The sequence below is a fragment of the Mytilus edulis genome, chromosome 1 (genome assembly GCF_963676685.1).
Source record: "Mytilus edulis chromosome 1, xbMytEdul2.2, whole genome shotgun sequence".
Classification (NCBI taxonomy): Eukaryota; Metazoa; Mollusca; class Bivalvia; order Mytilida; family Mytilidae; genus Mytilus; species Mytilus edulis.
In genome coordinates, this window is record NC_092344.1 from 108,619,418 (window position 1) to 108,638,560 (window position 19,143).

The 19,143-nt window shown below is 31.1% G+C and overlaps 1 protein-coding gene across 1 annotated transcript; it reads left to right on the plus strand.

Moving 5' to 3' along the window:
* Positions 1 to 12,538: 12,538 nt before the first annotated feature.
* LOC139517389 (melatonin receptor type 1B-A-like) lies at positions 12,539 to 17,800 on the plus strand. The gene is made up of 3 exons (XM_071308376.1): positions 12,539 to 12,852; positions 13,540 to 15,758; positions 16,697 to 17,800. The coding sequence occupies exons 1-2, from the start codon at positions 12,597 to 12,599 to the stop codon at positions 14,334 to 14,336; spliced, it is 1,053 nt and encodes a 350-aa protein (XP_071164477.1). The 5' UTR covers positions 12,539 to 12,596; the 3' UTR covers positions 14,337 to 15,758; positions 16,697 to 17,800.
* The last annotated feature ends 1,343 nt before the right edge of the window (positions 17,801 to 19,143 follow it).

Sequence of the window (19,143 nt, forward strand, 5' to 3'; positions counted from 1 at the left end):
TTTATGTCATTATGATATATTTCTATGATGAATTACATAGTACGTTGAGCCACAAACATCAAAATCATTCAATCGCGTGGTGGAATTAACTACTTGTGGATTCTTATAAATTCTATATAACTTTTGGACTATTTTAAATCTCGGTCTATTTCTAAAATATATTCTTACATACTTTTGATTTTTTAACCCTGTATGCTAACATTGCCTATGTGAAATTTTAAAATTGTTTGTATGTACATTGAACGACAAATATATGTGACGTATAAAAATTTCTGACGTCAGACACGCAAATCAATGAATGTGTTTGTAGGTAAATGTTTTTGTGTTCTGTTAAATTGTTCCTTTTAGAACTGTTACACGATGATGACTGCTGTACCCATTTTTTGACTATTTTATTTATTGTGTCTGTTTAGTGAACGCCTCATTATAAAATAACGGAATTTGATGAGACTGTCATCAAAGTGAGAGGTTTAGCGCTATAATACCAGGTTTAATCCACCATTTTCTACATTTGAAAATGCCTGTACCAAGTCAGGAATATGACAGTTCTTGTCCATTCGTTTTGTATGTGTTTTGTTATTTGATTTTGCCATGTGATTATGTACTTTCAGAATTGATTTTCCTCTAAGTTCAGTATTTTTGTGATTTTACTTTTTATACCTTTTGTCAACTATATATAATGTGCGCTTTTGAAGTACTTTACTAGAGAAATATTACACAATATCTATTCCAAATGTAGACCATATATGTTTGGAATATGTAATAAGAATTGTGACTGAAACATGTTGACAGTTGGTTTGCACACATGGTACTTTCAACGTAATGGTATCATTTTTTTTAACAAAGCATGATTTATCATTTTGAGACATTTATTCTAGCTGTAGAGCCAGAAATAACTACAGATATATCAGTATCTACCATCCAGGAAACAACAGACAAAACAGTCACATCATTAGTAACGGAATCTGCAACAATAACACATCCAAAGAACTGGACAATTCTAGGAGGTAATTTATGTGTAAATCTAAGAATACCGGTAAGACGACCAAAATCGTCAAGTATCATTTTGCAGAATAAATTAAACTCCTCATACAAAGAAAGGTGAAGTAGTGCTTGGTTTGATCTGTTTGACCTGTTGACTGTATGGTCGATTGATTTAGCAAAGATAAACTCGGTTAGACTTAACAAGGAATTCTAATGGTTTCTAAAATGATTTTACCTCTTTTTAGAGTCGTAAAGGTGTACGTATTGTGTGTAAATTTGGAAATATGTTTCATTTTCAAAATGTTAAGTGCATAGGTCTATTTGTCATTTCAACATTAAAAACAAATTTATTCTGAATAATCTCAGGTCATACAGTAAGTAATGATTTATTTTGTTTTAACCGACTAGGTTAAAAATGTATGGACGATAGAATGCTGAGAGAGAGCAGGCTATTATTGCTATTTTTTATTCACACAGCGGCTGATTGTTATCCGTCAACTAGTTTGGAATATAATGGTACGATCAACTATACAGTCAGTGGTATTCCATGTCAGTACTGGAATACCGACAGCCCACATTACAGAAACTATCTACCTGTAGACACCACAGCACACGACACAAACTTTTGTAGAGAAACAAATCATTTAAAAGGTGGACCTGGTTGTTACACCTCCAATCCTGCTGTCAACTGGGAATACTGTTACATTGTAAAATGTAAGTTAATATCTTCATAGAATTAATGCAAAAAGTAAAATCACAAAAACACTGAACTCCGAGGAAAATTCAAAAAGAAAGTCCCTAATCAAATGGCAAAATAAAAAGCCTAAACACATCAAACGGATTGATAACACCTGTCAAATTCCTTACTTGGTACAGGCATTTTCTTATGTACAAAACGTAGTATATATATAACATAGAAAACAACCATAAAATATGATGACATATGAAATCAATATGGCAGATTGAACTTATTGTAGAATGTTTGTGGGTTTTTTTGCTACAAAATATTCGTAAGTTCTGATCACACAGAATAAATATATATTGACAGATCTATCAGTAACTCAAACAACAAATATCTTATATCCATTGGAGGTTGCATTCAACTACTTGATATAACTTTTTAATTAAAATGTATTTTTTTGGGAAAGAAAAAAATGAGGCTTTTATAGTTTAACAAAATGTTTTAGTCATGAACAACACAAAAATAATTTGTATGATCAGGTGATGCTTGTGGTGTAGATGAAAGACTCCCTGTAGTACCAACTGACACAACGTACCTCTTCCACGTTGGGAAATTCATCGGAATGGTGTTCACTTGTAATACACTGTCACCAGGAACTTCTGAGGATCATTGACCCGTATCTCAGTGTGGTTCGGATGATCAATGGACTAATGGTTATTCTGTTTCATGCACAGGTACTTTTATTATTTTGTATGTCTTATATAGTTGTTGAAAGTAGTGTCAGAACATACATTTTTCTATAAAAGTGTGTGATAACATTTGTGCGGGAATTCGATGTTTGTTGTACCACTGTTCATTCAAGCTAAATTTATGACAATACCACTTTGTCAATCAGAATGATTTTTTTTTTGTAGTGTTTTAAGGAAGTTCGCTTCTCAGTTTCAAAATAAATAGCATTTCATAAAACGAGTATATATTGATAGGGGATTAATTAAGGAAGCAAATAATCAAACAATATATATAGAGGTCAATGTGCTTGTTTTCGAAATATTAGCCATTGAAATTTTAGCGGGTAAATGTTCTCTCTTCATTTGTCATAGCTTTATCATTGACAGGTTAAAGTTATCAAAAACTATTAAAAAGTAAAGAAAATTGTATAAGACTTTTACAAATGGCTTATAATTATACATGCAAAAGATTTATAAAAATAAAAATTGGGGTCAATGGGCAAAAATTGTTAAGGCATTCAAATGAATAAAACCAAAGGATTCCGAAAATTTGACAAAAAATCCCAAACATGAGAAGCAAACATTCTTTAGAAATGATTTTTCTTTGTAGTCGCGTGTTATTTGTGAAACATTCAATGTTTTAAAAATGCGATTTTTTTGTATAAAGTCAATAACTATGTAGACTTTTGAAGCACAAACTTTCCAAAGCCTTAAATACGCAAATGAAAGATCAAGAACTATACCAATACATAACGACTTGGTAATGAAATTATAGCAAATCTTTTTGTTGACAAATTTTTATTCGTTATTGTAAAACAATGACCTTAAAATTTCTGACATTTTTTCTCAACCCAGTTTATCCCTACTACTTTTTATGATGTGGACTGGTCATTATTTTGAATCTTATGCAATTTGGTTGGATTAAGTTGTTATTATTTCACCGTCATCTGTTTCTGCTTTGCATACATGACTATTGATTAATCAGAACGTGCATAAAGCATGAATAGTTACGGTAACTAAAATGACCTTGAAACTGGACACTGAACGAGTCAATATTATTTTCAATGTAAGTAAAGCTATAAAAGGTAAAAATTGCCACTTTTTTTATTTTCACAAAATTTTCCGAATACAGTAAGAAGATTATTTTTTTTTAAACTTTTGCGGAGAAAAAAGAGAAGGTTACAAATAAGACGTTTTATTCCATTAAACAAGTCATTGTTCGAATAGAAATGCCGAAATACATTTTATGCACGGCTACGCCAGCTAAAATTACTATTAATTATAACCAAAAAAAGCATTTTACAGTATCAGTAGAACATAGTAATCACAGTTAATCCCAAACTTATGTAGTCAGTAAATAAAGCTCTCGTTTCTTTTTCCTTTGTGAGAGATAAGACTTGTCAATGCATGCAATAAATGTAAGTAAAAAGAAGTATGGAAAAAGCTATAGGTTCCGTACATGTCAAACAGGTTTCATGTAAAGTACGTCGTTGTAAATATCACAATACGTACAATTATTTTTTTTATTTGGAGTTTTTGCGCTTCCTTCAGTTGTTTTATTTTTTCACTTGCAAACGTGATTTGTCTTCTTTATCAATCTATTAAAACACAGTAATGTGCGCATGATGATTTATAAAAATTGAACATCACTATGGTAGCATTCCCCTTTCTTGTATATAAACAGTTCATTAAATTAAGAAATAAGATTTTAACTCGCCCTCAAAACTAATGTTTGGGAAATTATTTATACGTTGATTTTTTTTGGTCATTTAAGCCTTGAGGTATTAATTTCCGGTATTCCATATTACAATCAATCTGTGTGCAAATAACTCCATAAAAAACATTATGTACAAATCAAATTGATAAATTGTTGAATAGTTTGGTAACATTGAAACTTCAATGATTTGCAAAGAAATTAGTGAAACAGTAAATCTAGTTTTTTCTTTTCATTTACAGTTGAAGATTGTTACACTGATAGCACTACATATCAAGGAAAAGTCACCTGCACGGTAACTGGTATTACATGCGACGCCTGGACACTTGAAGGGGCAATGCCGGCAGGTCCAGATAAGAATACCAACTATTGTAGAGATCCAGACAACACAGGAGCCCCTTGGTGTTATACTACTGATCCAAATGTACGCTGGGAATTCTGTCCCGTACGAAAATGTTGAAGAGATTATTCTAAAAAAAAATCATGATGTCAAGTTCACAAAACTAATTTTGCTTATTCAAATATTTTTTTCTGAATTTTTCAGTTAATAGATAGACATTATTTTCTATTAATAATTGTTTTGGCTTTTAACTAGCTGTTAGTAACAGCGAGTACTCTCAACTCGTACTTTATTTGACCAGTTGATACTATTTGTAATACTTTTTGTTATTTAATGTTTACTTATTCAAGGTTATATCTGGTCTATATACCAGCTTTGACAGGAGTTTGGCATTACAATAAAGTTTCACTTCTTCGTACCATGAACATCAAAATTATTTATTTTATCAAGGTATTTTTTTTCTCCTTTTAAACTGTATACCAAACAACAAAATTCTTTTATTCACCTGTGTATAACATTATTGTAAATGGCGGATTTTTGTTCAAGCTTATTGTAGTTTTTCTGAAATTGTTTAATATTTCACAGCGGTATAATACTATTACTTTAATATTTCATCCCTTATTTTATTGATTTTGTATTTACATTGTAAAGAGGATCAAATTTATTCATTCAGTGTATGTTTACTTGTGTTAATATGTCTTTTGATTGAGTTAAGCCATTTTAATGATATTTATAGTGTGTCTTTCTATGTTGTGATGTTACACTATTATTTCAGACAAGGGTGATAGTTTGGTTCCATTAAAACGTTTCAACCCGCTGCAATTGTTTGCACTTGTCCTTAGTCAGGAATCTTGTTAAGTAATTGTCGTTTTTTGTTGTGGTTCATAAGTGTTTTTCGATTTGATATAGATTAGACCGTTGTTTTTTTTTTCTCCGTTTGAATGGTTTTACAAAAGTAATGTTTGGGGCCCTTTATAGCTTGCTGCTCGATGTGAGCCAAGGCTCCGTGTTGAAGACCGTTCTTTGACCTAAAATGGTTTACTTTTATAAATTGTGACTTGGATGTAGAGTTGTCTCATTAGCACTCATACCACATCCTATTATATATTATATCTAAAAGTAAACAATGTTAGCTGTAGATTATTGTATTCCTATAAATTTCAGATTTATGCCTTTACTTTTTTACCTGTACGAATTATCCGCTTTATATCTGTTGTATTCATTTTAACTGTTCTCTTCGAGACTTATCAAGTTGTTATATGTATCATTCGGCTACTTATGTTTTTTTCTAGTAATCATCGTATAAATTATACTATTAAAAAATTATCAAAATACCAGTAATGCATTTCAATTATTGTTTTCGCACATTAGTGAACGAAGTGAAAAGTAAAATAACAAAAATGATGAACTCCGAGGAAAATTCAAAATGGAAAGTCCCTAATCAAATGGCAAAATCAAATGATAAAACACATCAAACGAATAGACAACAACTGTCATATTCCTGACATTTCTTGTAACGAAAATAAGGTAATTCGATAAGCGACATAAACTATAAGGTTTCTGTATTACGTCATATTTTATGTCTTGGTTGATGTTTGTTTTGCTTGTTGGTCAAATTTAGGTTATTGGTGGTAATTTGTGGCAATTCTAAGTATCCCTGTATTATTTAAAAAATTAACTAAAACTGGCCGATTGCGATCATTTCTTAAACTATAAAATTTTGATTTTGTCAAATCAATGAAAAAATAGAAAAACGGTGACTACCTTTAATTTTTTGTTAAATTTCAGTAGCTATAAAATGGCATTGTCAACGAACATTAAAAAATAGACTTTCGAGAAATGATTCTTTAAAATAAAATTACGGAATATCATTTTGCTACAGTTACATGTATTCTATACATGTGTTTGTCTACTTCCGGGTTACTCAAATTGCTTTATCTCGAAAAGTATAAAAGCAACACATATTTTTTTTTTAAAGATAAAAGGCTTAAGATACGAAACGCACAAGTCAAAATTCAAATAGAATTTGGCAACGTCATTACAAAACACGAAAGACAAACAATTCCACTAAACAACTTTCGTGGGAAACTATATTGTGTTTCCAGGTGAATTATCTTATCTAAAAATGATACTTTAACAGCTGAACTAAAGATGTCTTATAGAATGCAGAGTAACTGACCTCTTTGTTTCTTAATGATATCATTAAGTTGTTCCAGTATACATTTTTATTCCTAGGGAGTTGAGGCATCAACACATCATTTTCAAACACCAATTCGTGATGGTAACCGTAAAACTTATGCATTCTCGATTTCAGTAGTTCTTACTTGTAAATCAGTTTGGGCAGATTTTGTATCGGGAGCACATCTCTGTAATGCCCGCGTCACACTGTCCCGATTTTTATATACGATGGACACCCGAATGCGAAAATTGTAAGTTCGTACGAAGTTGGTCCCGATCTCGTTAAAATACCAAAAAGTGACCGAAGCAAGTACGATGAATAACGAAGTCTATACGATGGTGCCGAAATTATATACGATAGCAAAAGATGGACATACGAAGGTTAACCGAAGACGGGTATTTAAGCTTCATATCTCAGCCGAAGCCTACAAGATGGATCACGAAGGCTACACGATGGATTACGAAGGCTACACGATGGATTACGATGATGGCGTGATGGCCATACGATGTCTAAAAGATACGAACAGAATTTCGACAACATATCGTTTCTGTACAAGTCTGCCATGCATGGCGGGAAATCGATCTTTTTGTCTAATTCTTATAAAACTTAGTTTATTATCCCCTCGCCTACTACATGTAAGTTGCGTGTAGATACAATTGTTATGGACACTCTAGAACCAAAATACTCAAAACTTGGTATGGTGTTACTCGTTAAGAATACCTTAAGCGCTATTGACTTTAAAGTTCAAAGGTCAAAGTCACAGTGGCAGTTGTATTACAAGGCAATATCGCCCTTGTGGACACTCTAAAACCAATATGCTTCAAAAGATTTTAACCACATTTGGTATATTGTTCCTCCTTGTAATGATCTGACATTTTTTACGTCCAAGACCAAAGGTCAAGGTCATGCAGATGGACTTGTTTTTTCTCCTTGAAATAGCATAATACACAGGAAATTGGTTGCTCATTTTTAACCTGCTGGTTCTAAAGACAATATTAAAGGTATTTCCAGTTACTGAATGTTTTGGTTGATTTCTAAAAAAATAGTTTATGTATCAAATATGCATATTCAATTTACAATTTTCTGCATGTGTCATATACAAATATAGTGTCCATATTTGTCCCCAATATGTTACATACGAGGGGATGCCACGCTCGGCATTGCCTTGTTTGAACTGTAAAATGTGTGCACTAGTCTGAATAATCACCCATAATTATGCCCATGTTTACTGATCTATCTTAAAGGTAAGGTAATGGGTTCGTTGATCCCTTTTAAGAAGAAAAAAAAGAGCTCTTTCCAGGAGAATATCATAATAATATAGACAAAAGGAAGGATGTGGGGAAAGCAACAAATGCGGCAAAATATGACATATAGAAAACAAAATGGTTATGGAGTAAACATTCGTGTGACAACAACTCAGACGATACATAAAAAAAATCAGAAAAAGTTGGTTTCCCTATATACGTGTACCTGCAGTGTTGGTGTACGAGGCGCGTTTATGATTTTCATTATGTCACTTGATATGAAAAATTGACAAAAAATAATATTTCACTTGTAAAAGTAAATCCTGAGCCTGTAAAAGCTGCTCTTCTTGTTCCATTTGAATTAATAGAAACAACGCTGTCGCCTTTCTTGTTCTCATAGAATCATATGATATGAGCTCAATATTTTGTGAACGTCTTTTTTAACTGTCGTATTAGACTGACCAGTGCATATCGCGCATGGCACTTTAAATGTATTTTAGCGCAAAAATTAACTTTTACATTTAGCTGGATTTATTGCAGTCGTAGTTCCATCTTGTCGCCTTCGTACTTTTATTCGATGGCAACACGACGGGATTACGAGGTCTTCACGAAGTCGTGTTGCCATCGTAAGACTTTCGGGTATCTTCGTGATTCATTCGTGTAGACATCGCAATGTCAAAACTGCCCGATGGAAACGATGGAAACACGAATGCAATACGATGTGCAAAGATGCATTCCCGGTGACATTACGATGGTGAGGATGGTGATACGAACTCAATACGAACCCTCAACATCGGACGCACCTTCGGGGATTTTTTAACATGTTAAAAAATTTAGAACCCTTCCCGAAGTTGTCCCCGAAGGCTAGAAAAAGTGGCCGATGGTTAAAGATGGTTAAAGATGGCACTACGAATAGCCCGATCTGGATACGATCAGTCCCGATTTTGAAAATTTCCATTATCGTGTTGCCATCGGCGTAAAAATCGGGACAGTGTGACGCGGGCATTAACGAACTCGTGATCATACACGAAAATAACGTATCAGTTGAGATATGTAAACATCATACAATTGAGCAGGGGGTATGAAACTGCTAGTGTATGATTGGGAGTTGTGAATTAGAAAATTGAAATCGCCACGTTTGTTATAGATTCTATTTGAAGTCTTCAAACTCCAACTACAGCATACCTTTCGTTGCTGGTTCAATTCGGCAATTTAAAGGAATGATATACAAATTAAAATAGACAATGTTTTATTGACAGGTTGTCAGATCAAAGCATCATGAAAGTTGAAACAAAGACCCTCAACATTCAAATTAAACATTGTTTAAATTTGCAACATTCGTTTTTTTAATATTCAACATTCGTTTTTTAATTTAACATTCAAATTCTGGCTTTTATACTTTTTTTCACTGTTCATATTTTTATCTTTCAGCTTTTTATTTTAAAATTCAGAATGATTTTTTTAGCTTTATTTTTACAACATTCAATACTTGACATTAGTTGTCAACATTTAAAATTCATAGTCCTTTTTTTTTCTTTTTTTTTTTTTATTTAACATTCGATATTCTAAATCGTATTATTATTGATTATTCGTTCAAATAACAAATATATTATCATTCGTATATAAAATTAAGGCAACCAACAGTAGTCTACCACCGTTCAAAAGCATTAATCGATTGAGAAAAAACAAATCCAGGTCACAAATCAAAACCGAGGGAAACACATCAACTATTAGACGAAAACAAGTCAACAACAGAACACTGAAGTGCAACAAAAACAAACAATAATGCAACGTACAAAGAAACGAACAATTAGATAATAAGTGTCATATTCCGGAAATGGTATAGGATATTTTATAAGAAAAAACGGTTGGTTGAACTTGGTTTCGTGGCTAGCCAAACCTCCTCGCTTTATTGCAATGTTAAATATACCACTAAAATAACAACATTACATAAGGATAATACAGTACAAATAAATATAAGAACACTCAGGACAGAGAAATGCATAAATAAATAATATAAAAGTACATTTCGACATGTTAATCACAGAATAACAAGAATAACTATACTTTCGTTTTTCAACATTCGACATTTTTTTTATCAATCCAATTTTAAATCTATATCTATCTACATGCAACACTTCAACGGTCAAAGGAGTAGGGGCATAAAGTCCATGGTTTGGGTTCAAGTAAATAGACTGTCTGGCAACAAAAAAAAGTATTTCAATTTGGTACATAATGTTTGAATGCATAGAGAGACGAAAAATAAATGAAAACCATCACATTTTTTTTAAATTTTTGACGTCACAATTACGTCATTATTTATAACGATGAAAAATACAATTTTTGTTACAGTTTTCAATCATAATTTCCATTGAAGAAACATCGTGCGCTGCCAAGAAACAACGAAAGGATTTAAGAGTGAATTTTTATATAACTATTGGAATATTCTCCCAAAATATAGTTGGTTCCTTAGTGCGCACTTACTTTTCAAACTTGAATGTACTTACAATTTGATGGAAAATAAGAAAATCAAGACATTAAGCAAAATATACAAGTGTTTTACGTCATTATTTGTTGACATGTGTTATGTGATTTTTTGGGTATTTTATGAATACCTCGTATCAGGGTCTTTTTGAGAAATTAAGAATATGTATGATAACTTTGAAATATGCAAAAATATTTGGGCATTCAACCTAAACAAAAAACACACAATTGAAATTACTATTGGTTGTTTTTCAATGATTCGATTTTTTATCAAATTTTTACATATTTTATTCAACATTTTTTTTAACATTCATACTTTTAATGATTATCATTCATACTTTTAATGCTTATCATTCAACATTCAACACTAATTCTTTTAGTAGTTTTAAATATTCAACATTCATATTTTCAATGATTGTTTTTTAAGAGTATGATTTTCTCAATGTCATTTGATAGAGGGCCCATAGGACACACTTTATCAATAAAATGGTAACTGATTTCCTTAAAAGTATAAAAAGTAGACTCCCTCTCCCGTACATTAGAAGCAACGGTAGTTAATCGGTGTTCAAATCTGGTATAGTCATAAAGAATAAACAAAAACATGAAAAAACATGAGCTGAGAGAATTTCGTGAATATAAAACGAAGCCAGACCGGGTGAATCGACATAGTTAATCTATTTTTCATAATATATGAAATGCTATGATTATGATATTAGCGTAAATAATTTCGTATTAAAAAAAATTAACGGCTTTTTTAAGATTTTCAGCATATATTAGCAATTTACCGTGTCCATAAATCCTTTTATCAAATATTTTTAATTAGGTAAAACATAGATAGAAACGAAAAATTATTTTTAAATTGATCAATTGTGCATAGCTCAATCCTAGCATAACTGTATGTCTCCTTAGTGATATCCGAGATCAAATAACTCAAAATCTAAAATATAATGCAAAAGTTGAAAGTCTGATCAAACAAAAAAAGGACATACAAATTCAATTCATACCAATAAGACAAATTAATACCCTAAACAAAACAAAATTAGAAATTACAGTACCAAGGGCAACATATGCTCTTTAACATTTAACAAATGTCTATACCATCAAAATCCCAAGCATCTCTATTATTGACAAATCGTGAATAAATAATAATTAATATGCAATGAATATAGAATCTTCCAAAATACATTTTTCAAAGAACCAAGGACATGAAACTGAAATATAAACAAGAAAAACAACTGGCAATGTGTATAATTAAAAAAAGAGCACAATATGTAGCAGGTTAATTAGTTTTTGAGTTTTTGAGAATCAGAGGAATAACAAACTAAGTAAAATGCTGAAACTTGTTCCATAGAATGTTTGCATTCATTAAAAACAAGCTCAAAATACACAATTTGCTTACGCTTTTCCCTTTCATAGCGTCTATCTCATTGCGGGGAACTTTCAGGTTTGAATAGTGTTATGATGTATTTTTGTTCATGCTTCAAATTGAGTGTCTGAAATACCTAATCAGTGGCCCATATCTATTATCTTAGAACAAAACATAGGCCAAATAACAGGATAGGAAAATGTATTAATAGTTGTGCCCTGCAATTGAATGACTTTTGGGACAAACATTGCTTGGTTGAATTTTCCTTGTAGTCCATGTCACCGACGGCAACAGATATATGCCATTTCTCCTCATTTCCTCATTAATTGAAATCCACACATGATCCTTGTAATGATACATTACTTGTCATTGGCAGTACGTCATTGGCACTTGATGATAAGCAATTATTTACACATTCGGAGCACGTAATTCTGGAGAGATTCATTTTGTTCAATCTTTAGACTTATGTTTATATTGTGTGGACTTTGTTTATTAGTCGTTTACTTTCCTTGTTTGATCATGACGATATCGACCGCCCTATTTTGATTTATAATGTTTTATACCCATTTGTATTTTCTTATTTTTATGACATTCATGATGATATATACAAAACCATTTGATATTATGAATATAACTTTAAGGATGTATATATATTAGGGGATCGTGTTTTAACTATTTACTGATAGTAAGCTAATTCTATTTATATCTTCAATTGTTTTAGGTAACATAGTATAGTTTGAAAACATCGATCCTTATCTCAGCTAAGTATAATACCTTTTATTTGATTAATCAACTTAAGGGGAAATTTACTGTGAAAGTGAAAACTTCCTTATTAGTTTTATCATACCAAGACTAAATATATTTTTACTTTAAACATGAACCTGACTGATTCTTCACCATCAGAACTAATACTTGGGAGATATGAATTTGTCGACGAATCTCCAGTAGTTGCTATACCTATACTTATGATTCTAGTTTTTGCGTCATTTATCGGTACGTTTGGCAACATTCTTATACTTATAACAATCATCACGACAAAGAATTTACAACGCTTGGAATGTATCTTTATGGCAAATCTGGCTTTTTCGGATATGTATGTCACGTTGCTGGCTGATCCATTGAGTATAGTAGGTAAGTGTTACCCGAGTATTTTAGTGCTATATTTTATATGTAGAATTATTGCAAGCTGTCGCAATCATACGAAACGAGAAGGGGGTTATACCTCAATGAAAGAGCAAACGTTAATAATACCGGTACCATCACCAACAACAACATATCTTACGGGAAAAAGTTAATAATATCGTACGAAAGGATAAAACTATTTCGATCCATACTACTGTTGCCTTTATTTAGAATAAACTTTCCTACCAAAAGAATCATAGCAAGCGAAGAATACAAAAATATGGCTCAAATCCACTTTATTTGTTCTTTGCAAATGAATTTTTCTGTTGAAATATATAGTTATAAAAACGAAAAAGGGAGGTTAATTTGTTAAAATCACAAATGTCTAATTGACAACTACAATTATGTAGTAATGTCACATGAGGAGTATAAAATCAAAATGAAGTCAAACTGATCTCCAAAGACCGTATAGCCTATTCACAACTTACCCCTAAAATTATATTATATTTTTTTCGTTATAAGACAACTACACAGTTAATATTTGTTGAACATTTACTATATGCAAACTTAAAGCAAAATGCATTGTGTAAATTAAGAAGTGTGTACTACGCAGCATGTTCAATCAAAATGATCAAAACTTATTAATTGTAGACAATTCATAATGTTGTTTTAACAGTTAGCGATTTCTTTTTTCAGCCAAACTTGAGGGCGAAGAGTTTTTTAACAAATTACCAGGATTTTGTCGGACAGTGGCCTCTGGTTGTACAATAGCTTGTATAAACTCATTAGGAAGTATCACTCTTCTTAGCTTCAACAGATACGTGTTTATATGTCACCACAAATACTACTTTCAAATATTTCAAAAGAAAACATGCATAATTATGTGTTGTTGTCTGTACGGCATCGGATTAACATTAGTCTTGCTGAACTTTGCCGGAATAGGTTATCATTCATTTGATAGGAAGAGTTTAGAATGTATATGGGATCGTTTGGATACATATCCATACACTGTAATATTTTCTGTTGCTTTGGTATGGATTCCTGTTATAATAGTAGGATTTTCATATCTTGGTATATTTCTATCTGTTCAAAAGTCACGTCAAAATATAAAGCATAGCAGTTCCATGCGAAAGACGTCGTACTCGAGTGGGCTGGCTAGAACTTTATTCATCATATATGCAGTTTTCACTACTTGCTGGATACCATACGCACTGATAATTGTTTTAGATAGATACAACACATTTCCTCACGAAGTTCATATCTATATTACAGTGTGGGCTCATTTGCATCCTTCCTTTAACTGGCTAGTTTATTATTTTACAAACACAAAATTTCAAGCTGCATTTGACAGGATAGCTCACCTGGACAAAATATTTGGCAGATGCAGAAGAGGGCAATGTAATGAAGAACTATCAACATCGGGAGGACTACAAAAAGCAGATACGAGTAAACAACATCACGAGTCTTCTGAGTTAAGTGATATAACAAAATAATAATAAATAGGACAGTGTGTGATGTTGGATAAAAGTATACCATAGTGTGTATCGGACATCCTGATGTCATATATAAATGCGGAACACGAGTTAAGAGATAGTAATTGACACCAGACATTAATGATTCGGCAATTATGTTCAATGTTTTCTTTTTATAAAACAAATGTGCACTCAATATTGAATTCTTCAAACATTTATTAAGTTATTGATTTCAACGATTCATTTCGCGTGTGCATCATGTTAAAAGAGTAACATTATTTACGAAATTGCAGTAATAAGTTGTTCTCATTGTATGGTACAACACCCGGTATTTATTGCTTAATGACTAGAAAAAAAACTGCAATGCAAAAGTTCCAACGTTACAATATTTTATAAACATAACACAGGGACATTTTGTTGAAATATAGTCTTATCGAGACTTTAAAAGTTCACATTGTTCAATCTTTAAGTTAAAAAAAAAAAACATTTCATAAAGATTATACAAGGAAAGATAGTTATTTGAACAAAAAAACTGGTTGATTTTTAATATCGATCACTATCTTTGTATTAGCGGATTTGTTTTTAATATCTCTAAATAATATGAACGTATCTGGTATGAACCAAGATCGTCAATGTAAAAACATTAACTTTAAACAATAATATATTTTAGAACAAATTACTTGTATTCATATAAATGTATGTGTATAAATTCAATGGTTTGTCTACGTGTACCTTTGGCTTAGGTAAATAATTGTCACATTTCACTCTCAGAATACGGATCAAAATAGTAAATATCTTTTGATTGAGTAAATATTTGGTTTGGTTCAGTTGAGTTTTTCAAAGTCAATAAGACTATTTGTCTTTTCAAAAGACAGCAATTTACTGTAAAGTATAAAATTATCTATAAGATTTTTAACAACTTTTATCTATTTCAATGAAAGTAAAATGCAATTCAGCCCTATAAATAACTAATGATGAGAAGATAAATTATAAATGCCTTTTATGTTTTAAAAATAATAAATTGTTATCACAGAGATATGTCTCGCCTTTTTTTAATTTTGATTATGCAAATGTTGAAATCAAAATAGCAATACCTTAAGATCTTACATAAGTTATGCAAACATTCAAAGTCAATGAACCATGACTGAGTTACATGGCTAAACAATCTCCATGTAAATGAGATGTGCCAATGCTAATACAACTGCATACCAAATACCATTGACTTGTGTTATAAGTCGTTCCCAAATCTAAATACAAAAATTAGCATGTAAACTATGTAAAAGTTTCAAAGTCAATGAAGCATAAAGAGGGGGTGGGGCTATATAATCTCCATGGAAACAATACTGGCAAATCTGCATAACAAATATCATTGATTTAACATTAAATAAGCAGTTCATCTTAAACTGATCTAATCACAAACTAATACATGATAACTAAGATACAGTGACTTGACTGTTAGTGTTGCTATCCAGCAATTGCAACTCATTCAAAATTTTGACCAAATTGCAATTTGTTCTATAAAATCAAATTGTTCAACTGGTCAGAATATTGAACAAATTGTTCAGTCAAAATGTGAAAGTGCAAGGTGATGAAATAAAATATACTTACAATCCTATAAGACTTTGACTCCACTTTAATGATGTTATTACTAAATGTGTTTTATCAATCTGTATAGTTATATTATAGCCATTACCATACTAAAGGTAAAATGTTTTATTTTGAATTGCTATAAAAATGTCCAAACTAAGCTTTTATATAGTTTTTCTTTCGAAAAGGATTTTATATTTATAAGAATCATATATCATTTAACATAAAACATCATATATTCAGTAAAATACGTGTGAAATAACAATATGCTATTGATAAGTTTCCTTGGGGAGATAACCTAAAATACTATTCTTTTGAATAAAGATTTTTTGAAACCAAAAAAGATTATCTCCCCTTCCTACAAACATATTGCAATTTCACAAATATTTTACTGAATATGAAATGTTTTTATTCACATAATATGTGATTCTTATGAATATAGAATACTTTTCGAAAGAAAAACTATATAAAAGCTTAGTTTGGACATTTTTATAGCAATTAAAAATAAAACAGTTCACCTTTAGTATGGTAATGGCTATAATATAACTATACAGATTGATAGACTGATTTAGTAATACCATCAACAAAGTGGAGTTAAAGTCTTATAGGATTGTAAGTATGTTTTATTTTATCACCTTGCACTTTCAAGACTTGACTGTGGTTTTCTACAGCAGTTGGTTCAAATTTCTGACCAGTTGAACAATTTGGTTTAATAAAACAAATTGCAATTTGGTCAAAATTTTGAATGAATTGCAATTGGTGGATAGCAACACTTACAGTCAAGTCACTGTAAGTTTCAAAGTCATTAGACTGTGACTGAGGGGTGAGGCCAAATATTCTCCATGGAAATGAGATGTGCCAATGCTTATACAACTGAATACCAAATAGCATTGACCTACCACTTGTGGTTCACCATAAACTAGACCTAATTACAAACTAATACATTGTTGACGCCGGAAACAGCATACCTATGTCTCCCTTTTTTACTCCGTCAAGGCGAGACAAAAACGTTTCTTGGATATGTCAGACAGTTTTAAAATAAAGTAAGTAGGGAAACATGTAAGAGGCAGTTTTTTTTTAAATTTCTGTAACATTTAAGCACTATGAAGGTATTTATCTAGTTCTTGTCCTGCCTTAAAACTTGTTTTGATGCACATGTGTGTCTGTCCTTAAAAATGTATGTGGTAAACATGGCCATATTTGTAAATTCTTTCTGACGAACCTTAATTTGTTTTTAAAGATATCAGTCCATTTACAACAGAACTTTGGTTGTAGTTTAGAAGGTCATTCATTTTAATATGAATACTCAAAATTGCATATTTGTTTTGTGAATAACTCGGTCCTGTATTTTTCAATTAATTTTAACATTTACGAAATTTGTTTAAGTACATGTAGTTTCTCTATCATTTTCTAGTGTTCACTTGATAGGATGATCTAACAAAAGACATATCAGAATCCTTAGGATTCAAACTTTTTAATAAAAGACTGATTATTATGTCCAATATGTAAATCTGATCCTGATAAACTGCCCCATGAGCAAGTACCTGCAAACAAATAGGTGCTGTTATCAGAACTGGTCAAATCAATAAATTTCTAAACATATTACCTGATTCCAAAAAGAGAACAGACACAGGTACATTTCACATTTGGTTATAATAATTCCATTGAAATAATATAAGCACTTTTGTTTGTCCTAAAAGGATCTTTTTATAGTATTGGTATAAAGTAAGGTTAGTTGGCACACATGATATTTAATAAAGGTGGCAACAGCTCTTTGGCCAGGTTAACTAACAACTTGTCAATATTAACATCTATATTCCAATATAACGTGAATGACATAAAACAAAAGAACAAAACACAATGAGGCTTTTTGTTGTCTTTTTTCTTATCATTGATTTAATCAATACTACAAAATTTCAGTTTGTATATGAATTTATTATATATTATTTATATAAATAGTTAATATATTTACATACAATTCTGTACACATTTGTATATATTTACAATTATTTGCATTAGTGCAGCATGTCAACAAGTCAGTAATTGTTCAATTATCTTTATCAATATAGTGTTATAAATGATGTTATAAACATATTTAATACCTCTATGTATTAACAATTACCTCACCCATAACTATATTACTTCAAAAGACATAGTTCTAAGAATGGAATTGGCACATACATTTGATAGATAACACTTGTTTTACTGACCAATAGTTTTTGAGACTATATCTTTTAACAGTTCAACAAGTGTGTAGTCAGCATACAAGATAAGTTTGCTGATCTGTTAGTTATACCATTTATTATGTATCAGTTTTGGTAAATATCGAATTAACATCTAGTCAGACTAGTTCTACAATAATCCTTTTCTTCATTCTTTCATTATCTGACAGTAATAACTGAATTCCTGGTCTACCTTAGAATATAACAAAATGAAGTAAGTGTACTTTCTTTATACAATTCACACTAACAACTTAACCTGAAATAAATGAAATAGCATCAATACCTAGAGCAAGTGCACAGAGTGATAAAATGTTATCTTCTGTGTGAAATTCAATGTCATAAATCTGATTTGTTGTAAGGACCTTTTATTTTTCTAAAATACATCCTTCTGTGTAAAAAAGCTATTATTCACATCAAAATAATTCAACTGAAAAGTAGGTGCAAATAAAGTAGTGGACTAAATTGTGTTTCCCCTCCATCCTTAGTATGTATAGAAGTCCCTCCAGGAAATGACATCCACAACAAACACATTCAAATCCAACTGTAAATTCAGAAATTATTGCGACGTTTTTATTATTGCGAAAAAGAATCAGGGTTATAATCACATTAATCTAAACTCGCATATTGAAACATTTTATATGAATAAAACAAGATTTTCCTCAATTTCGCAATAATTAAAATCCCATTTTACTCTGAAATGACAAAATGGCAATAATAAATGGACGCAATAATTTCTGAATTTATAGTAACTAGTTAGTAATGAGAAGGGAATCCAGTCCAAAAGTTAGGTAATAATCAGTATTCACTAATATAGTGAGCTAAAACAAACCTTAAACTTTAAGTGTTGGCGAGGACTGGAAATCACTCAACCCATATGATTAAAATACGGTGGAATTTTTCATAAAAAATGTTAATAGACATTACAATGTATATAGACACAAAATTGAGTATGGCCAAAAAATGAAAATGTGCAAATTTAAGCAGGCACTGTTTCTGATATCTGCCAACATTGTGTAGGA

Bases quoted from the DNA above. Each gene is read 5' to 3' on its own strand.
- LOC139517389 (XM_071308376.1), top strand. From the start codon at position 12,597: ATGAACCTGACTGATTCTTCACCATCAGAACTAATACTTGGGAGATAT. The intron at 12,853-13,539 runs GTAAGTGTTACC...TTCTTTTTTCAG, and splicing joins TGATCCATTGAGTATAGTAG to CCAAACTTGAGGGCGAAGAG.